The 17873-nt window shown below is 43.1% G+C and overlaps 1 protein-coding gene across 2 annotated transcripts in view; it reads right to left on the reverse strand.

Annotated features, from left to right (window-relative positions):
* The window catches only part of SH3GL3 (SH3 domain containing GRB2 like 3, endophilin A3), a 145484-nt gene extending 128767 nt beyond the window's left edge, over positions 1-16717 (reverse strand). For both annotated transcript variants that reach the window (XM_060003608.1, XM_060003609.1), the window contains exon 1: positions 16505-16717. In XM_060003608.1, the coding sequence (XP_059859591.1) occupies positions 16505-16549 (45 nt within the window). In that variant the 5' untranslated portion in view covers positions 16550-16717. The remainder of the gene's footprint in view (positions 1-16504) is intronic.
* Between the last annotated feature and the right edge of the window lie 1156 nt (positions 16718-17873).

Genomic DNA, 17873 nt, shown 5'->3' on the forward strand with positions numbered 1-17873 from the left:
GGGACAACCAGGACAAGAAACGACCAGACAGTCATACCTGCTAGGAAGGGATTTTATCTGGGTAACTCAAAGGACTTCTGATTCAGGGAAATGGAGTACATATACTTTTCTCTATTCCTCCCACTAACTACCACCAAAATCCTGGGCATTATATATAACACAAACCCAAGAAGGCCCTAACATGTGGAAAGAAGGAGGCACACTGAGTAGGCACCTCAGGGCCCAAGAAATGACACAGTGTTGAGCTTCCTGAGTTTTCCTTTTCCCTCATACATCCAAGACTTGGAGCTGAGATAGCAGCAACCTGGAAATACCAACAGATGCAGGAAAATAAACAAATAAGGAACCTCAATAAAGGCCTACTCTCTCCAGCCAAAGGATCATGCAAGGAGCAGTCTAGCAAGACAGAAGTGTTTAGATCATACCTGCTCTACTCCAGCTCTACTCCAAACGCCCCAGAAAGAGCTGTGACCCCTACCCCCATCCACACTAGCAAAGGATGAGTGGAATGGGGGAACTTGCACCTCTGCCAAGTTGTAATGAGGTGACCCCCACCCCCGCAATCTCTCTTCCCCTGGATGGTGCCAGAGAAAGTCAAGTAGGAAGCCAGTACTTTCATCCCCACCAGGTAGCAACAAGCTCCACCCTGCACACACCTCCAATGTCAGTGGACAACATGTGGGGGAGCCTGGATCTCCACTCCCACAAGTAAGGCACCCTCTCACCCTCCTTCCTGGGCTGTATCAGAGGAGGCCTCGTGGAGAATCAGGACTTCTACCACCACCCTGTGGTAATGAGGCCACCCCCGCCCATGGTGTGAGTTGAGGCCACATGGGAAACAGCTACAAGGCATTTCTACCTATCCCAGCCAGAGAGGTATCAGCGCAAGCCTACTGAGGTGTCAGAACTCCCGCTCCCACACAGAAATAAGGAGGCACAAACCCTGAATGTCAACAGTCTAAGTGAGAAACTTGGACATTTACCCCCACTGGGAAGTTAACAAGGCAATGCCACCACCTTTCCTTGCCAAGGCAGTGGGAAAGAAAGCCAGTAAAAACAGACAATTTAAATAAGATCCAGAGTCTCATAAAATAATACCTAAAATGCCAGAGTTTCAATTTAAAAAATCCTATCGTCATGAGAGTACGGCCAAGATGGCGGAGTAGAAAGACCCTGAGCTCACCTCCTCCCATGGGCACACCAAAATTACAACTATTTACACAGCAACTATGGATGAGAATGACCTGAAGACTATCAAGAAAGGTTTTCCACAACTAAAGATGTAAAGAAGGAGCCCCAGTGAGACAGGTAGGAGGGGCAGAGACATGGTACAGTCAAGACTCACACCCCCAGCTAGGCAACCCACAAAGAGGAGGATAATTATAACTGCAAAGGTTTTACCCTAGGGGTGAGGGGTCTGAGCCCCACATTGGGTTCCCCAGCCTGGGGGTCCTGTACTGGGAATACAAGCCCCAGAACAACTGGTTTGCATACAGAAGAGCCAGAGGGCTACAGAAAACAGACTCCACTCTTAAATGGCTCATGCAAAATTTCACATGTCCTGAGACGCAATGCAGAGGTAATAATCTGAAAGGAGCCTGGGTCAGACCCACTTTCTGACCTTGGAGAGCCTCCCAGAGAAGCAGGAGGCAACTAGGATTCCCTTTGGGGGCACAGATGCTGGCAAGCACCAGGTCGGAGCCCTCCTTCTAGCCTATTAGCACTGGGGCTTACCCACCCACCAGCCAGCTGGTACCAGCCCCGGGACCCCCAGGACCCTCAGCCAGCCATGCCAGGACCTGGCCCCACCTACCAGCAGGCCAGCAGCATCCACACGAGGCAGGGCCTGGAAGCCAACCAGCCCAGGGGACAGTCCCACCTACAAGTGTACCCACAGTAGTCAGCCCTGTCTCAAGAGAAGCGCCCACTCAGTCCACACAGAAGGCACTGCTAGAGCATATAGCTTTGGTGGCCAGAAGGGAGCGTGCTGCTGAGCTCCATAGGACATCTCCCACCTAAGGCCATTTCTCTGGATCAGGAAAAATAACCAGCCTACCTAATACGTAGAAATAAAAATAGTTAGGCAAAATGAGGTGACAGAGGAATATGTTCCAAATGAAGAAACAAGATAAAACTCCAGAAGAAGAACTAAGTGAAGTGGAGATAAGCAATCTACCCGATAAAGAGTTCAAGGTAATGATCATAAAGATGCCCAGTGAACTTGGGAGGAGAATGGATGGGCACAGTGAGAAGTTTAACAAAGAGCTGGAAAATATAGAGAAGAACCAAACAAAGCTGAAGAATACAACAACTGAAATAAAAAATATACTAGAAATAATCAACAGGTGAAACGATACAAAGGAGCGGATCACCAAACTGGCAGACAGAATAGTGGAAATCACCCAAGTTGAAAAGAAAAAAAAAATTTTTTTTAATGAGGATAGTTTAAGAGACCTCTGAGACAATATCAAGCATACTAACATTCACATTCTAAGGGTCCCAAAAGGAGAAGAGAGAGAGAAAGGGACAGACAACTTATTTGAAGAGATAATAGCTGAAAAACGTCCCTAACCTGGGAAAGGAAACAGACATCCAGGTCCATGAATCACAAAGAGTCCCAAACAAGATGAACCCAAAGAGATCCACAGCAAGACACGTTATAATTAAAATGGAAAAAATTAAAGACAGAGAGAATCTTAAAAGCAGCAAGGAAAAGCAACAAGTTACATAAAAGGGAACTCACATAACACTTGTCAGCTACCTTGCAGCAGAAACTCTGCAAGCCAGAAGGGAGTGGCATAATATATTTAAAGTGATGAAAGGAAAAAACCTAAAACCAAGAATACTCTACCAGGCAAGGCTATCACTCAGATTTGAAGGAGATACAGAGAGTTTTACAGACAAGGAAAAGATAAAAGAGTTCAGCATCACTAAACTGGCTTTACAAGAAATGTTAAAGGGACTTCTCTAAGCAGAAAAGACCACAACTAGAAATATGAAAATTATGAAAGGAAATATGTCAATGGTAAAGGCAAATATACAATAAAGGTAGTAGATCAGCCACTTTGTAGGAAGGTTAAAAGACAAAAGTAGTAAAATCATCTATATCCACAATAAGTAGGTAAAAGATGAACAAAAAGATGTAAATGTGAAGTCATAAACATTAAATGTGGGGCGAGGGGGAGTAAAAATGCAGGGTTGTTAGAATGCATTCAAACTTAAGAGATCACCAACTTAAAATAATCATGTATATACACATATATATGTGTTGTTATATAGAAACCTTGGGGTAACCACAAACCAAAAATCTGTAATAAAAACACAAAAAAGAGAAAGGAATCCAGACATAATAATAGAACAGTTATCAAATCATAAGGGAAAAAAGCAAACGAAGAAGAAAGGGACACAAAAGAACTACAAAAAAAAACCAGAAAACAATTAACAAAATGGCAGTAAGTACATAGCTACTCAATAATTTCTTTAAATGTAAATGGACTAAATGCTCCAATCAAAAGATATAGAGTGGTTGAATGGATATAAAAATATAACCCATATATATATTGCCTACAAGAGACTCACTTCAGATCTAGAGACACACACAGCCTGAAAGTGAAGTGATGGAAAGAGTTACTCCATGCAAATGGAAATAAAAAAGAAAGCTGGGGAAGAAATACTTGGACCAAAATAGACTTTAAAACAAAGACTGTAACATGAGATAAAGAAGGACATTACAGAATGATAAAGGGATCAATTCAACAAGAAGATATAACACTTGTGTGTGTGTGTGTGTGTGTGTGTGTGTGTGTGTATCCCCAACACAGAAGCAACTAAATACATAAAGCAAATATTAACAAACAAAAAGGGAGAAATTGATAGTAACACAATAATAGTAGGGGACTTTAACAACCCACTTACATCAATGGACAGATCATCCAGACAGAAAATCAATAGCAGCAAGAGTAGCACCACTAAACTCAATCCCTGGGAACTATACTCAACATCTCAATATCAAGCTGAGCTTTGAACTGTATCTGTCAGCATATGTAGTTTACCTCAATTTAGTTTATGCATCTCTTAGCAAGATGTGTGCTAAGGTAACTGCATCTCTACTTTACTCCATTTCGGCTTATGAAAGGTTTCATAGGAACATTCTACTTTGGATAGTGGGAGAAACCTGTACACTCAAAAATGTTATACATAGAATTCTAAAAAAATTCAAGTAACACACAAGAAGGCAAGGAAAAAAAGACAAGAAACAGAAAACAAACAAACAAAAAAAAGGTAGCCTTTAGCCCTAACATATAATTACATTAAATGTAAATGGTCTAAAAACACCAATTAAAAGACATATTGGTGCAGTGAATTACCATGACCCAACTATATGCTGTCCACAAGAAACTCAGTTCAAGTAAAGCAATATATGCAGGTTAAAAGTAAAAGAATGAAAAAATACATATCATGCAAACATTAACCAAAAGAAAGCAGGATTAGCTATATTAATATCAGATAAAGTAGACTTCAGGGCACATAAAATTAGCAGAGACAGAGAGGGACATTAAATAATGATAATGAATTTAAAAGGGTAAATCTACCAAGTAGACATAGAAACCCTAAATGTGTATTTACCAAACACTTGAACTGCAAATTATGCAATGGTAAAACTGACAGCAATGAAAGAAAATATAGACAATAGATATAATTATAGATAATTATATTTGGAGACTTCTCTCAACAATTAAAAGAACTAGACAGAAAACCAATAAGTATATTGAATTCAACAACACTATTGACCAATAGGATTTAATCCATATTTACAGAATATTCCACCCAACAACAGCATATACACACTATTTTCATGTGCCTTCAGAACATATAACAAAATAGACCACATTTTGAGCCATAAAATAAACCTCACAAAATTTTTAAAAGTCAAAATCGTATAGAATGTATTCTCTAATGACATTGGGATCAACCTAGAAATCAAAAACAGGGTTAAACAGGAAAAATTACAAACACCATAAACAATCGTGGATCAAAGAAAAGTCTCAAGGGAAGTCAAAATGTACACTGAATGAATGAAAATTAAAATACAACATATCAAAATTAGTGAAATACAACTAAAACAGTGTTGAGAGGAAAATATGTAGCCTTCACTGCATACGTTAGAAAACAGAAAAGGTTTCCAATCAATAGTCTGCTTCCCTCAAGAACCTATAAAGAGAACAAAATAAACCCAAGCAAGTCAAAGGAAGGAAATAATAAAATAAGAGCAGAAATCAATGAAATTGAAATGGCAAAACATTGGGGAAAATGAAATAATGACCTGGTTCTTTGAAAAGATCAATATAACTCACAAACCTCTAGCAAGACTGACAAAGATAAAGGGAGAAGGCATGAAATTACCAATATCAAAAGTCAAAGAGACCCTATACACATGTAATAAGGGAATTGATGATAATGATGAATAGGGGAATACTATGAATAACTCTCCACACATAAGTCTGATATGTGTGGAGAGTTATCCTAAATGAAATGGACCAATCCTTAAAAAACACAAACTAACAAAACTCCCAAATGAGAAATCTCCAAGCCCAGATGTTTTCACTGGAAAATTCTACTAAATGTCTAAAAAAGAATTAACATCAATTTTACATAATCTCTTCCAGAAAACAGAAGAGTAAGCACTTCCCAATTCATTTTATTAAAGTAGTATTACCTGATACTAAAACTAGACAAACACAGTATGAAAAATAAAGACCAATATCCCAAAAATATAGAAACAAAAATCCATGGCAAAACATTAGCAAATAGAATTAATTCATCAATATATAAGAAGAAATATACACCATGATCAAGTGGGTTTTATTCTAAGGACACCCAACTAGTTCAATTTTCAAAAATCAATTAATGTAATCCACCATATTAACAGGCTAAAGAAGAAAAAAAAACACATAATCATATAAACTGATGTAGAAAAAGCCTTTGACAAAATTCAACACCTATTCATGATTTAAAAAACACTCAGAAATAATAGAATTAGAGAACTTCCTCAACGTGTTAAAAAGCATCCACGAAAGATTTATAGCTAACATTACTCTTAATAGTGAAAGACTTGGACATATACACACTAACAAACGTAGTAAGGTAGATAGCTAGAGGGAAGCAGCCGCATGGCACGGGGATATTGGCTCGGTGCTCTGTGACAGCCTGGAGGGGTGGGATAGGGAGGGTGGGAGGGAGGGAGACGCAAGAGGGAAGAGATATGGGAACATATGTATATGTATAACTGATTCACTTTGTTATAAAGCAGAAACTAACACACCATTGTAAAGTAATTATACCCCAATAAAGATGTTAATAAAAAAAAAAAAAAAAAAAAAAATAGTGAAAGACTGAAAGCCTTTCCGTAAGGGTGGGGAACAAGGCAAGGATTCCACTGTCAACGCTCATTCAAAAGAATGCCGGAAGTTCTAGCCAGTGAAATAGGCCAAAAGAAAAGTAAATAAACGGCATATAAAACGTAAAGAAGGAACTAAAACTGTCCCTATTTACAGGTGACATGATTGTTCACAAAAAAATTTCCAAGGAATATACCAAAAAACACAAAACAAACAACCCCCTCACAAAAAAAATCCCTCCCAGAACTAATAAATGAATTCAGCAAGTTCACAAGTGTAAATTTAATGAAGCATGTATAGGACTTCTACGCTAAAGATTCAACATAGGAGTCATGTCAATGCTCTCTAAACTGATACACAGTTTTAGTGCAATTCCTATAAAAATTCCAGAAATATTTTTTGTAGATATAGATACGATTATTCTAAAATATATATGAAAGACAGAGGAGCTACAATAGCTAAAACAATTTTGAGAAAGAAGAATAATGTGGAAAGAATCAGTCTGATTTCAAGACATCATGTAGTGACAGTCAAGACTGGGTGCTATTGGCCAAGGGATAGATCAGTGGAATAGGATAGAGAAGGCATGAATAGATCCACACAAGTATGCCCAACTGATTTTGTCAAAGGTTCAAAAACAATTCAATGGAGGAGGGATAACCTTTTCAACAAATGGTGCTGGGGTAAAAAAACACTCATAAACCAAAAAAAAAAACAATGACCTTCAACCTAAGTCATACCCTATAAAAAATTAACTCAAAATGGACAACAGGCTTAAATGTAAAACACAAAACCGTAGAACTTTCAGAAAAAAACATAGGAAAAAATCTTCAAGATCTTGGACTAGGCAGAGTTCTTCGATACCATAAACATGATCAATAAAAGGAGAAATTCTCAAACTGCATTTCATCAAAATTTTAAAGTTTTGCTCTGTGAAAGAAGATGAAAAGACAATCTACAGACTGGGAGAAAATATTTGCAAACCATACATCCAACCAAGGAGGATACCCTAGGAAATTATAAAGAATTCTCAGAAGTCAACAGTTAAAAAAAAATGCCAATTTAAAAATGGGCTAAAGATGTGAACAGACATTTCACCTAAGAGGAGATACAGAAAGCAAATAAGTACATGAAGAGTTGTTCAACCATTAGCAATTAGTGAAATGCAAAGTAAAACACAATGACGTAACTCCATACATCTAATAGAATGGCTAGAATAAAAAATAGACAATAAATCCGAGAGAGGATGTGGAAAAGTTGGAACCCTCATACATTACTGGTAGGAATATAAAATGATAGTCCCTCTAGAAAAGAGGGAAAGTTTCCTAAAATACTAAACATGTAACTACCACGTGATCTAACAACTGCACTCCTAAGCATTCAACCCAGAGAAATGCAAAGTTATGTTCACATAAAAACCTGTACATAAATATTTATAGCAGCTTTATTCCTAAGAGCCAAACTGGAAACAATCCCGATGTCCTTCAACAGGTAAATGGTTAAACAAACCGATATCTGTAATAAAAAGGAGAAAACTATTGGACTTCCCTGGTAGCACAGTGGTTAAGAATCCACCTGCCAATGCAGGGGTCACAGGTTCGAGTCCTGGTCTGGGAAGATCCCACAAGCCGTGGAGCAACTAAGCCCGTGTGCCACAACTACTGAGCCTGAGCTCTAGAGCCCGGGAGCCACAACTACTGAGCCTGCACGCCACAACTACTGAAGCCCTCGTGCCTAGAGCCCATGCTCCGCAACAAGAGAAGCCACCGCAATGAGAAGCCTGTGCACCGCAACGAAGAGTAGCTCCCACTCACCGCGACTAGAGAAAGCCCACGTGCAGCAATGATGACCCAACGCAGCCAAAAATTAAAAACAATAAATAAATAAATAAATTTATTTTTTTAAAAAAGGAGCAAACTAGTGATACATACAACAACCTGGATGAACTTCTACAGTATTACGCTGAGATAAAAAATCCAAGCCAAAAGGTTACAGACTATATGGTTCCATTTATATAACACTTATGAAATGACAAAATTATAGAAAGGAGAACAAATTAGTGGTTGTCAGGCATTACAGAGCAGGTGGGGGCAGAAGAGGAGTGGGCAAGTCCTTAAAAGGGCAACATTCATGATCCTTATGGTGATGAATCTGTTCTGTATTGTGTAAATAAATGAGCTCAGCAAGGTCACAGGTGTAAATTTAACAAAGCATGTACAGGACATGTATGCTAAAAACTACAAAATCCTGATGAAATAAATCAAAGAGCAAAATACATAGAGAGATATACCATATCCATGTATTAGATAATGTAAATGTAAATATCCTGGTTGTGATAATGTACTATAGTTTTACAAGATGGAAAAATCTGGGCAAAGGGCATAAGTATCTGCATTCTTTCTCACAATTGCATGTGAATCTGCAACTATCTCAAAATAAAAAAGTTCAATTTAAAAATACATGGGATTATAAAGGAAGCCAATTGTACTGAACTCAGTCATCAAAATACCAAAATATTTATCATACAGTTTTTTAAAAGTTAAGCAGTGTGACAGAGAGGGCATATGCCTATTTGAATTGGGTGGTCAGGGAAGACTTCTCTGGCAAAGTGGCCTGTAATCTGTGCTATGATCTAAATGACAATAAGGAAACACTTTGCAAAGATCTAGAGGAAAGGCATGCAAGGCGGAGGAAACAGCTCTGGCAAAGGCCCAACGAAAAGAAGACCTTAGCACATCAAAGGAACAAAGAGAGGCCAGCGTGGCTGAACAGCAGCAGGAGAGGGAAGGGAGAGGCCAAGTTATGTGAGGCTTCACAGGCCAGAGGAGGAAGTTGGGCTTTTATTCTAAAAGCAACTGGAAGCCACTGAAGCACTGAAGACTTGTAAGCAGTCTAAATTACATTAACAGAATGACATAGTCTGAGATACATTTTTAGAAGAGCATTCAGGTCACTGTGGGTAAATGGATTGTACCTGGTAGGAAGAAAGGTCTGGAAATTGGTGAGGAGGCTCCAGCAACCATGCGAGCAAGAGGTGATAGAACAAGGATAGTAATAGCAGAGCCAGAAAGAGGTAAAGTGAATGAGGGATACGTTTTTAAAGTAGAACCAAGAGGAAGTACTTTCTGATGAATTAGAGATAAGAGAAAGAAAAAAATCAAAGATGAATCTTGTTTTTGTCTTACTTTACTTGAGCAGTTGAACAACTGACTGAAATAGAAACCACCAGCAGGAAAACAGGTTGGGGTGATGAAAAGTAAAGAGTTCAGGTTTGGACATCTTAAATTTGACAACCTTTTAAATATCCAAGAGGTGAGGTGATGTAGGCAGTTAGACTTATGAGTTTGTTATGGGTCTGTGTTCAGGAGGAGTGTCTGGGCTAGAAATATAATTTAGAGAGCAATGAACATATAGATCATGTATAATTCCATGAGGCTGGACAAAACACCTTGGCAGAGTGCAAGGCTAAGAAAAAGGGGAATTACTCCAAGCCAGAGCCCTGGGGCACTCTAGGACTTAAGTTTTCAAGGGGACAAGAAGGAGCCATTAAAGGAGATCTGAGGCAACAGGCACTAAAGCCAGAGGAAAACCACACAAGTGTAGAAGGAGTTGTAAGCAGAGAATGGTCCGCTGGGTCAAAGGCTGCTGAGAATCAGACGGGGAAGTGCCCATCCAATTTGGCAACTTGGAGGTAGGCCAATCACCACCTAGGTAAGGTGGTCTCAGACAGATGGAGAGGAAAGTCAACTGGAATGGGTTGAGAAGAGAATGGGAGATGAGAAAGTAGAAACGGGGCAACAAAAAACTTTCTCAGTACATTTTGCTGGGAAGGGGAGAGAAGAAATAGGATGGAGGTGAAGCGGGATCTCGGACCAAGGAAGGATTTTTTTCCTTTCTTTTTTATCAGATAGGCGATACTGTTTTATCAGATAGGCGATAGTTAGGGGAACCACTGACTGAAACCGCCCACCCTGGCCAGGCCCAATAGTAACCACTTGCATGAGTTATCTTACAACAGGAGGTCCTGGTAAGGAACATGGAACTAACAAGCCACCACCAACTGGAAGAATTCAGGAAAGGTCAAAAGGAGAGAGGAGACACCAGTCCATATGTCCTTCCAACCTCCCAGAAACCCCCTCGCTGGAATCTATCTTGGCTGAGCGATGCGCTCACCACCAGGAAGGACCCTGAGTCAGAATGATTGGCCAGAGAAAACCCAGAAACTAACCCCATCCAATAAAACCCGAGATAGCAAGCCACGTGGCAGAGCAGTACCTCCAGGTTCTCTTACCCTCTGCTCTCCACCCAGGCGCCCCTTCCCAATAAAGTCTCCAGCTTTGTCAGCATGTGTGTCTCCTCCAACAATTCATTTCTGAGGGTTAGAAAAGAGCCCACTCTCGGGCCGTGGAAGGGGTCGCCCTTCCTGCAGCAGTACTAGAGAGCATTCCATATGCCGATGGAAATGATCCAGGAAAGAAGAAAATATAGTGCAGAAGAGAGATGCAACAGGAGCAAAATCCCTGAGAAAATGAGAGGAGACAGGGTCCAAAGCAGAGTGCAGAGACCAGCCAGGTGTACCCTGTCCTTGTTACACTGGGAGAAACAGAGGAGCACCCACGCATTAGCTGACAGGTCCCTCCAGACTTCTGAACTGTGGCCCATAAGGAAGAAAGAACACAGACGTAGATGAGGAGATATGACTCAGATATCAGGTTCATGAGTAGGGAGTACCCAAGTCATCCAGCCTGAAATAGCAGCAGCTTCTACCACTGACAGGATGATTCGATCAGGCAAAGCACTTGGTGACATCAGTGTTTGAGAAAGATTTAGCCAATGCCGGTGGGAAAGACACCATCATCCAATGAATTACAAAGTCAGAAGGAACAACACTGGGCTCAGGAAAGTCACTGCTGCTGGTGCTGCGGTAAAAACATGGGATGACCCTGGGAATTGCAAGGGAAGAGCTCATCCGGAAGGCATCTCACAGAAGAACTCCAAGAGTTAGAATTGCAACAACGCCTTCTCAATCATCCCCAGCGCTTCCTCCAGCCCCTTCCCCCCAACTCAACACTTTCCCAGGTTTCTAGTGAAAAAGAAAATCTAGCTATCCACATTCGGCTGATGTAGACTCTCCAGAATAAATTCACTTATAATTTAGCCAAATAAAATCGTGTATCAGTTCTGTTTATCAGCAGTTTTATTTTCTGGGTAAAGCATGACAATGATAGCGTCCCCCAAATACACATGATACACCCACACACACACTTAACGCTGGGAAATATAACTTATAGTCAGTTTGTTAGGAAAGTTGAAAAATGAATCTGAAAAGAATAGTACATACACACACAAAAAAAATCCCTGCTTTTAAATGCATTTTTAATCAAATTCCAAGTGATAGCCTCAATTACAGTTACTTTAGAGAAAAGGCATCGGTGGTAAGAAATGCTTGGATTATACTGTGTTCTTCAGGTATTAAAAAAATTAAAACTAATTTAGTTTGAGCATCTACTCTAGCACCCTGAGTTAAAAATATACGGATAACACATAGATTTATGGATTAATTTATCAAGCAGTCTATGTGGAAAGGAGCAAGCAGGTTTTAGCTTAATACATTTTCTGATGCATCTAAGTAAAAAAAATTAATCATTATGGATTTTGCAAAGTGCATTTTTCTTTATCTCTAAGGAGAAAGTGAAACAAGAGACATTCACTGCCTCCCTAGAGATTCTCATAATTTGCAAAGAATATCCTTCTCTGAAGTGTTTACCCCTAAAGGGTCAGCCTGTGCATTTAGTCATTACAGGGAGAATGTTTTGGCCCCTTATGACCACTCATCATTTTTCTGATTAATGCATCAAAAGAGAAGGGGGGGAAGGTTACAAAAAAAACTTTGTTAGGGGCTCCCCATTCCCTACTGTGTTCCTGGGTCACATGAAAGGGCACTGCTACATAAGGGCAAAAAGAAGTAAATTTAACATGAAGCCCACAAGTGTCATCACCATCTTGTGTCATCGCCAGCTGGTTAGTTAGGGGAGAGAAGAATAAGAGGAAAGAATAAAACTAAGCTTTCATGGGATGGGGAATAAGGCTCCTAGAAGTCCATAAAGGGAATAAATCTGGCTATTAGCATAGCATCCAGGTCAGCGCAAGCACAGATGTGGCCTAAGCATCCTACACCAACAATAAATGCTGTCAAGAAAATTATGATGAAACAAACATAATTAATACAAATCAATGAGTGGTGACATATTATTGTAAGTTATATTTTTATTGGTCAGGCACAATGCTTAACAAGAAACCACAATGCCATCTCTAAGCTATTTGTTTTTATCTCTAATAACTCAAGCTGCATCCCTACCAGCAGAAAAGTAAACCACTCGATTAAGAACCCTTTTCAGGGACTTGCCTGGTGGCGTAGTGGTTAAGAATCCACCTGCCAATGCAGGGGACACAGGTTAGAGCCCTGGTCCGGGAAGATCCCACATGCCGCGGAGCACTGAAGCCCGTGCACCACAACTACTGAGCCTGCACTCTAGAGCCCATGCGCCACAACTACTGAAGCTCGAGCACCTACAGTCCATGCTCCACAAGAAGAGAAGTCACCGCAATGAGAAGCCCGCACACTGCAATGAAGAGTAGCCCCCGCTTGCTGCTAGAGAAAGCCCATGTGCAGCAACGAAGACCCAATGCAGCCAAAAATAAATAAATAAATAAAATTTTATTTAAAAAAAAATACACCATTTAAAAACAAAGAAACCTTTTCAAGAGAAGAAAGGTATTTAATTACGATCTTGGGACACCTGGGTTATAATCCCAAATGCTGAAGGAAAGGATTAATTAAATCTCGTTATTCACTCAACTTGTACTCTTCTCATTTTACTTGATTTCCTCCTCTTTCCTGTTAGTCTCCACATGTTGCCAAAATGATGCAGAATCCCTGGGGTTTACAATTCTTCCTTCTCTGTAAAGTAAGGGGATTTTTTTTTTCCTGCAGAGATAGGTAAGGTATCAAGAAAGGAGGACAGGTAACCAGGAAGTTATAAGCTATTTTACCTTGCCTATCATTAAGAAAAATCATCTCAATTTGTCATGGTACTGGTACCCTTATTTGTAAAAGGTCCACTTTATAATCTTTGTCTTTCTCTGGAATACTTTAAGTGAATTACTTAACAATTTCAGAACTGGGATATATTATATAGATACATATATAGATAGATATGTACTTTTGTGTGTGTGTGTGTGTGTGTGTGTGTGTGTGTGTGTGTGTGTGTGTGTGGTACGCGGGCCTCTCACTGCTGTGGCCTCTCCCGTTGCGGAGCACAGGCTCCGGACGCGCAGGCTCAGCGGCCATGGCTCACGGGCCCAGCCGCTCCGCGGCATGTGGGATCTTCCCGGACCGGGGCACGAACCCATGTCCCCTGCATCGGCAGGCGGACTCTCAACCACTGCGCCACCAGGGAAGCCCGATATGTATTTTCTTGAGATATAATTTATACCATACATGTCACAACTTAAAGTATACAATTCAATGGTTTTTAGTATATTCACAAAGTTGTACAATCATCACCACAATCAATTTTAGAACAGAGACATGGCTTCTAAATCCTCTAATTCATTATACAGAGAGAAAACTAACACCCAGATGGGTTAAGTCACGTTCCCCAGGTCACAGAGCTAGTCAGTGGCAGAGTCAGTCCTGGATCCCTGGGAAGTATTAAGCCATTGACATCATCCAGACTCCCTTTCCCCTGCCTAGGAAAATTCTTCATGAATTAAAAACTGCTGTGTAAGTGTTGTCTGAGAAGAACATCTGGCATTTTTTTTTATTGTGCTCCCTCTTATTATATTAAGCCTGGTCTAATTTCTCCACCAAATCTGTCATATTGCAAGATTTCTGAGAAAGACCCCCAGAACAGATAAAAATGTATCTATTGGGCACTTTGACCACAAAATGAAGCCCAGAGAAAATCTGTGATGTCTTTCTTTACAGATAAAGTCACAAAGGATTTCAGTTCACACACAAAAAAGGCTAAATTAGACCCTCTGCTCATTTCTTTTTTAATGGGCTGATTATGGGTAGTTAAACTAAATGACCTCATCACTAGCACATTATTTCACCAATGCCAATAACTTCCTGGGATTTCAACCATTCACTCTGGTTAGTGGTCAGAAACCAATTTCAATCATCCAAGAGCTGTGTCTTGCTCACCTCTGAGATTTGCTCCCATGAAGTCCATATCCAATAAAAGAATATTTTTCAAAAGAGGTTAGTTCCTTGCAAGTGCTAAGTAAGCCAGCAAGTACGCTGACACTGCCCTGACCACAGCTGCACTCGCCTCCAGGCTGCCCACCCCTCAGTACTTGAGCTCACAGCAGCACTTGCTGACTGTTCCCACCTTTAAATGCGCCCACCTCTCTAGGTTTCCATGACACTCCTCTCTCCTGGGTTGTACTAGTTCTCTCTCTCCTTCCTGTGCTCCTCCACCCCAAAAGTTTCACTTATTTAATAAATATTTATTGAGTGGTTACTGTTTATCAAGTCCTGGCCTAAACATTGCCCCTAAATGTTGGTGCTCCCTTCAGTCTATGTGCAGCTCACTGTGCATTTTCTCACTTTTATTTGCACTTACATTTTTAAATCTCCATTTAGGCTGGAAATCCCCCCAAACTCTGTAGTTCCAGTCTTGGCCTCACCCACTGGCTCCCAGGCCAATGACATCTGAATGTCTCACAAACCTCTCAAAGTGCTCAAACCCCACAGTGAATCCACCATCGCCCTGGTCACCTAATTGGCCCCTCATCCAGGACTCCTTATCACCCCAATTGTACTGTCCACCCCAATAGCACTGTCCACCCAGTGCCCCCAGCTGGAAACTGAGCACCAGCCAGTTTCTTCATGGAAGGGATGCAAGTGAGGGAACAGCACTGAGACCGACAGAAGAGAATCCTCCAATTCCAGCTGCATTTCAGGGACCAATTTGTGGAAGAAGCAGGATGAGACCTCATCTGAAATGTGAATTCTGAATCAAATCTGTAGAACAGATCCAGCAGTGCAGGTGTGGGATAGATTTTACAATGTCAGCTCTGCCATAGCTAGAAGAAACTGAAATCTTAGAATACAAATTTGCTTGTCAACAGACACACACACACACACACACACACACACACACACACACACACACACACACACACACACACACACACACACACACCAACTCCATGCCGCCCTGCGGGTTTTCCTGTTTCCTCCGCTTAGAACTCCTATCCTTTCCACCCACACCCCCTACCACAATTCCTCCTCATACTTAATTCACAAATGACGCGACTCTTCCTCCGGGAAGCTCTCCCTGATGCCCCTACTGTATTATCTGGCATCCCCTGTGCGTGGAGGTGTGTCTAACAATATTTGTTTACGTTTCTGTCTCAGTGTCTCCCCACCAGACTGGCGGCTCTTTGCGAGCAGGAGCCTGGCGCCCAACCCCGGGCCGACACCAGGAAGACGGTGGGGAGAGGAAGGACTGCTGTGTAGCGTCCCAGCCCGGGAGCCGGACGCAGTCGGGCGGGGTCCATTTCGAGGCGCGCGCTGGGAGCGCTGCGGGACGCGCTGCGGGGCCCAGCCGAGCGCCAAGTACACAGCATCCCGGGATCCGCCGACGCCCGCGCGGCCGCCCCCAAGCGGCAGGACATGCCCCGCGGGCTCCCAACCAAACGGGAGGGAGGCCCGGCCGGCACCGCACTCTCTGTGGTCCACCTCCCGGCGCGGGTTCAGTAGAGGCACCAAGCGGAGCCTCCAGGCCTCGGGACGCCCACTCTCTCTCCTGTGCCCGAAACCCCGCGGCCCGCCACCTCTGTGCTCTCCTCCGCAGAACCTCTCAGAATTACAGTGGCTCGGGGTGGAGCTGGGGGCCGGGGGCTGGGAAGGAGGAGGCGCCAAGGAGCGGAGGAGAGAGCAGGCGGCCCCTCACTCCACCTCCGCGCCCGCCTAGGCGGGAAGAAATGGAGCCCTAAGAGAGGCCCCTAAGGGCGCCAGAGCCCCAAAGGCCCCGGAGCCTCGAAGGGCCCGCAGCTCCCTAGACCCCCTCCCTCTCGCCTCTGTGCCTCCCTACCTGGCTGGCTTTGTGGAACTGCTTCTTCAGCCCCGCCACCGACATCTCGACGGCGCCCGGCCGGGGCTGGATGGTCTCTGGGCTCTGCCGGGCCACGCGGCCGCGACACGCTGGGGAAGCGGGCGCCGGGGCCGGTCCCCGCGCGGCTGGGCTCCCCGGGCCAGCCTCCCACGGCCACGGCCACAGCCACAGCCGCTGTCACACTCGCACACACGCGCACACGCTGATGGCAACACTGCGTTCCAAAGCCCCTGCGCAGCCCATTGGCCAAGCCGCGGCGGTATGCAAATGAGGCCGCTGGGGCCGCCCACGCTTCATTGTTGCGTGGAGACCCGGGAAGACTGGAGCTGCTGGGAAAATGGGCCTGGGAGGCTGGGCGTGGGGATGTCCTGGGGTCCGGAGAGCAGAGCCACACAGGGCTGCTTGCTGGGCGTTGGACGGGATGCATCTGGCATTACGATTGCCCTGGATGGGGAGAGAGAGATCACCTTTCTATGCTTCTGGGACTTGGTGCGAAACCTGCTTTTGCTCATAGGCAATATCGCCTCCCTCAGGCGCATTTTCGGTAGGTTTCTGGTTTTTAAAAGCGACGCTCCGAAATACGCCTAAGTGGGGAGAAATGGAACGGGACAGAGGACCTGCAGTAGGAGGAATTAGTCTGTGGGCGGCTGGTCTGTCTCTTCTTAACCCCACTCGGTACTCTGGGTACAATCTGGTCCTCTAGGAGCCCAAGAGTTATTGGGTAATTTGTTAAATACCGCGCTCGCCTCCATAGATCGCTGAGCCCACTATCAACTGTATTAAGAGCAGCTATCTCCAAGGAGCCTTAAACAGCTCGCTTTGTATCCAGGGGAATTCACCGGAGGACGAACCCAGCTCCCTCGGTAACTCCTACCAGTTGTGTCAGTTACAGAGTGTCCTTTTTCAGAGAGACCGGAGCGCCCATGTGCGCGGAGGTCCAGCCAGGGGTCTGGAGCATCCCACTGATCTTCATGTCAGAGCTGTGCCCAACAGGTCAGCATCTAAGCGGAATCTGGCCTCCAAAAGTCCTTAGGGCTCCCAAAAGACCTAGAACCCACTCTTAGCAACGCTTAACACTGAAAGATACAACCCTCTTCCTCCTCCAGTCTTCACCTAAAAGAAAGAAGCTCCTCTCTCTGGACCCTCAACAGATCCCATCTGGGATGACCAAGAGCCCCGGTTTACACCTGTTCCCTGGCGTCCACTCCTGGCATCCTGAATTTCTCCAGGATAAAAGTCACATGGGCTCTCCTTTGCCATTAGCTCCCAACTCCCTTATCCCTGACTTGATCCTAGTGAGGATTGGGCTGGTAACTACATCTCCCTGTGCCTGTTTCCTCACTTTCCT

This window comes from Delphinus delphis, chromosome 2, assembly GCF_949987515.2.
Source record: "Delphinus delphis chromosome 2, mDelDel1.2, whole genome shotgun sequence".
Lineage (NCBI taxonomy): Eukaryota > Metazoa > Chordata > Mammalia > Artiodactyla > Delphinidae > Delphinus > Delphinus delphis.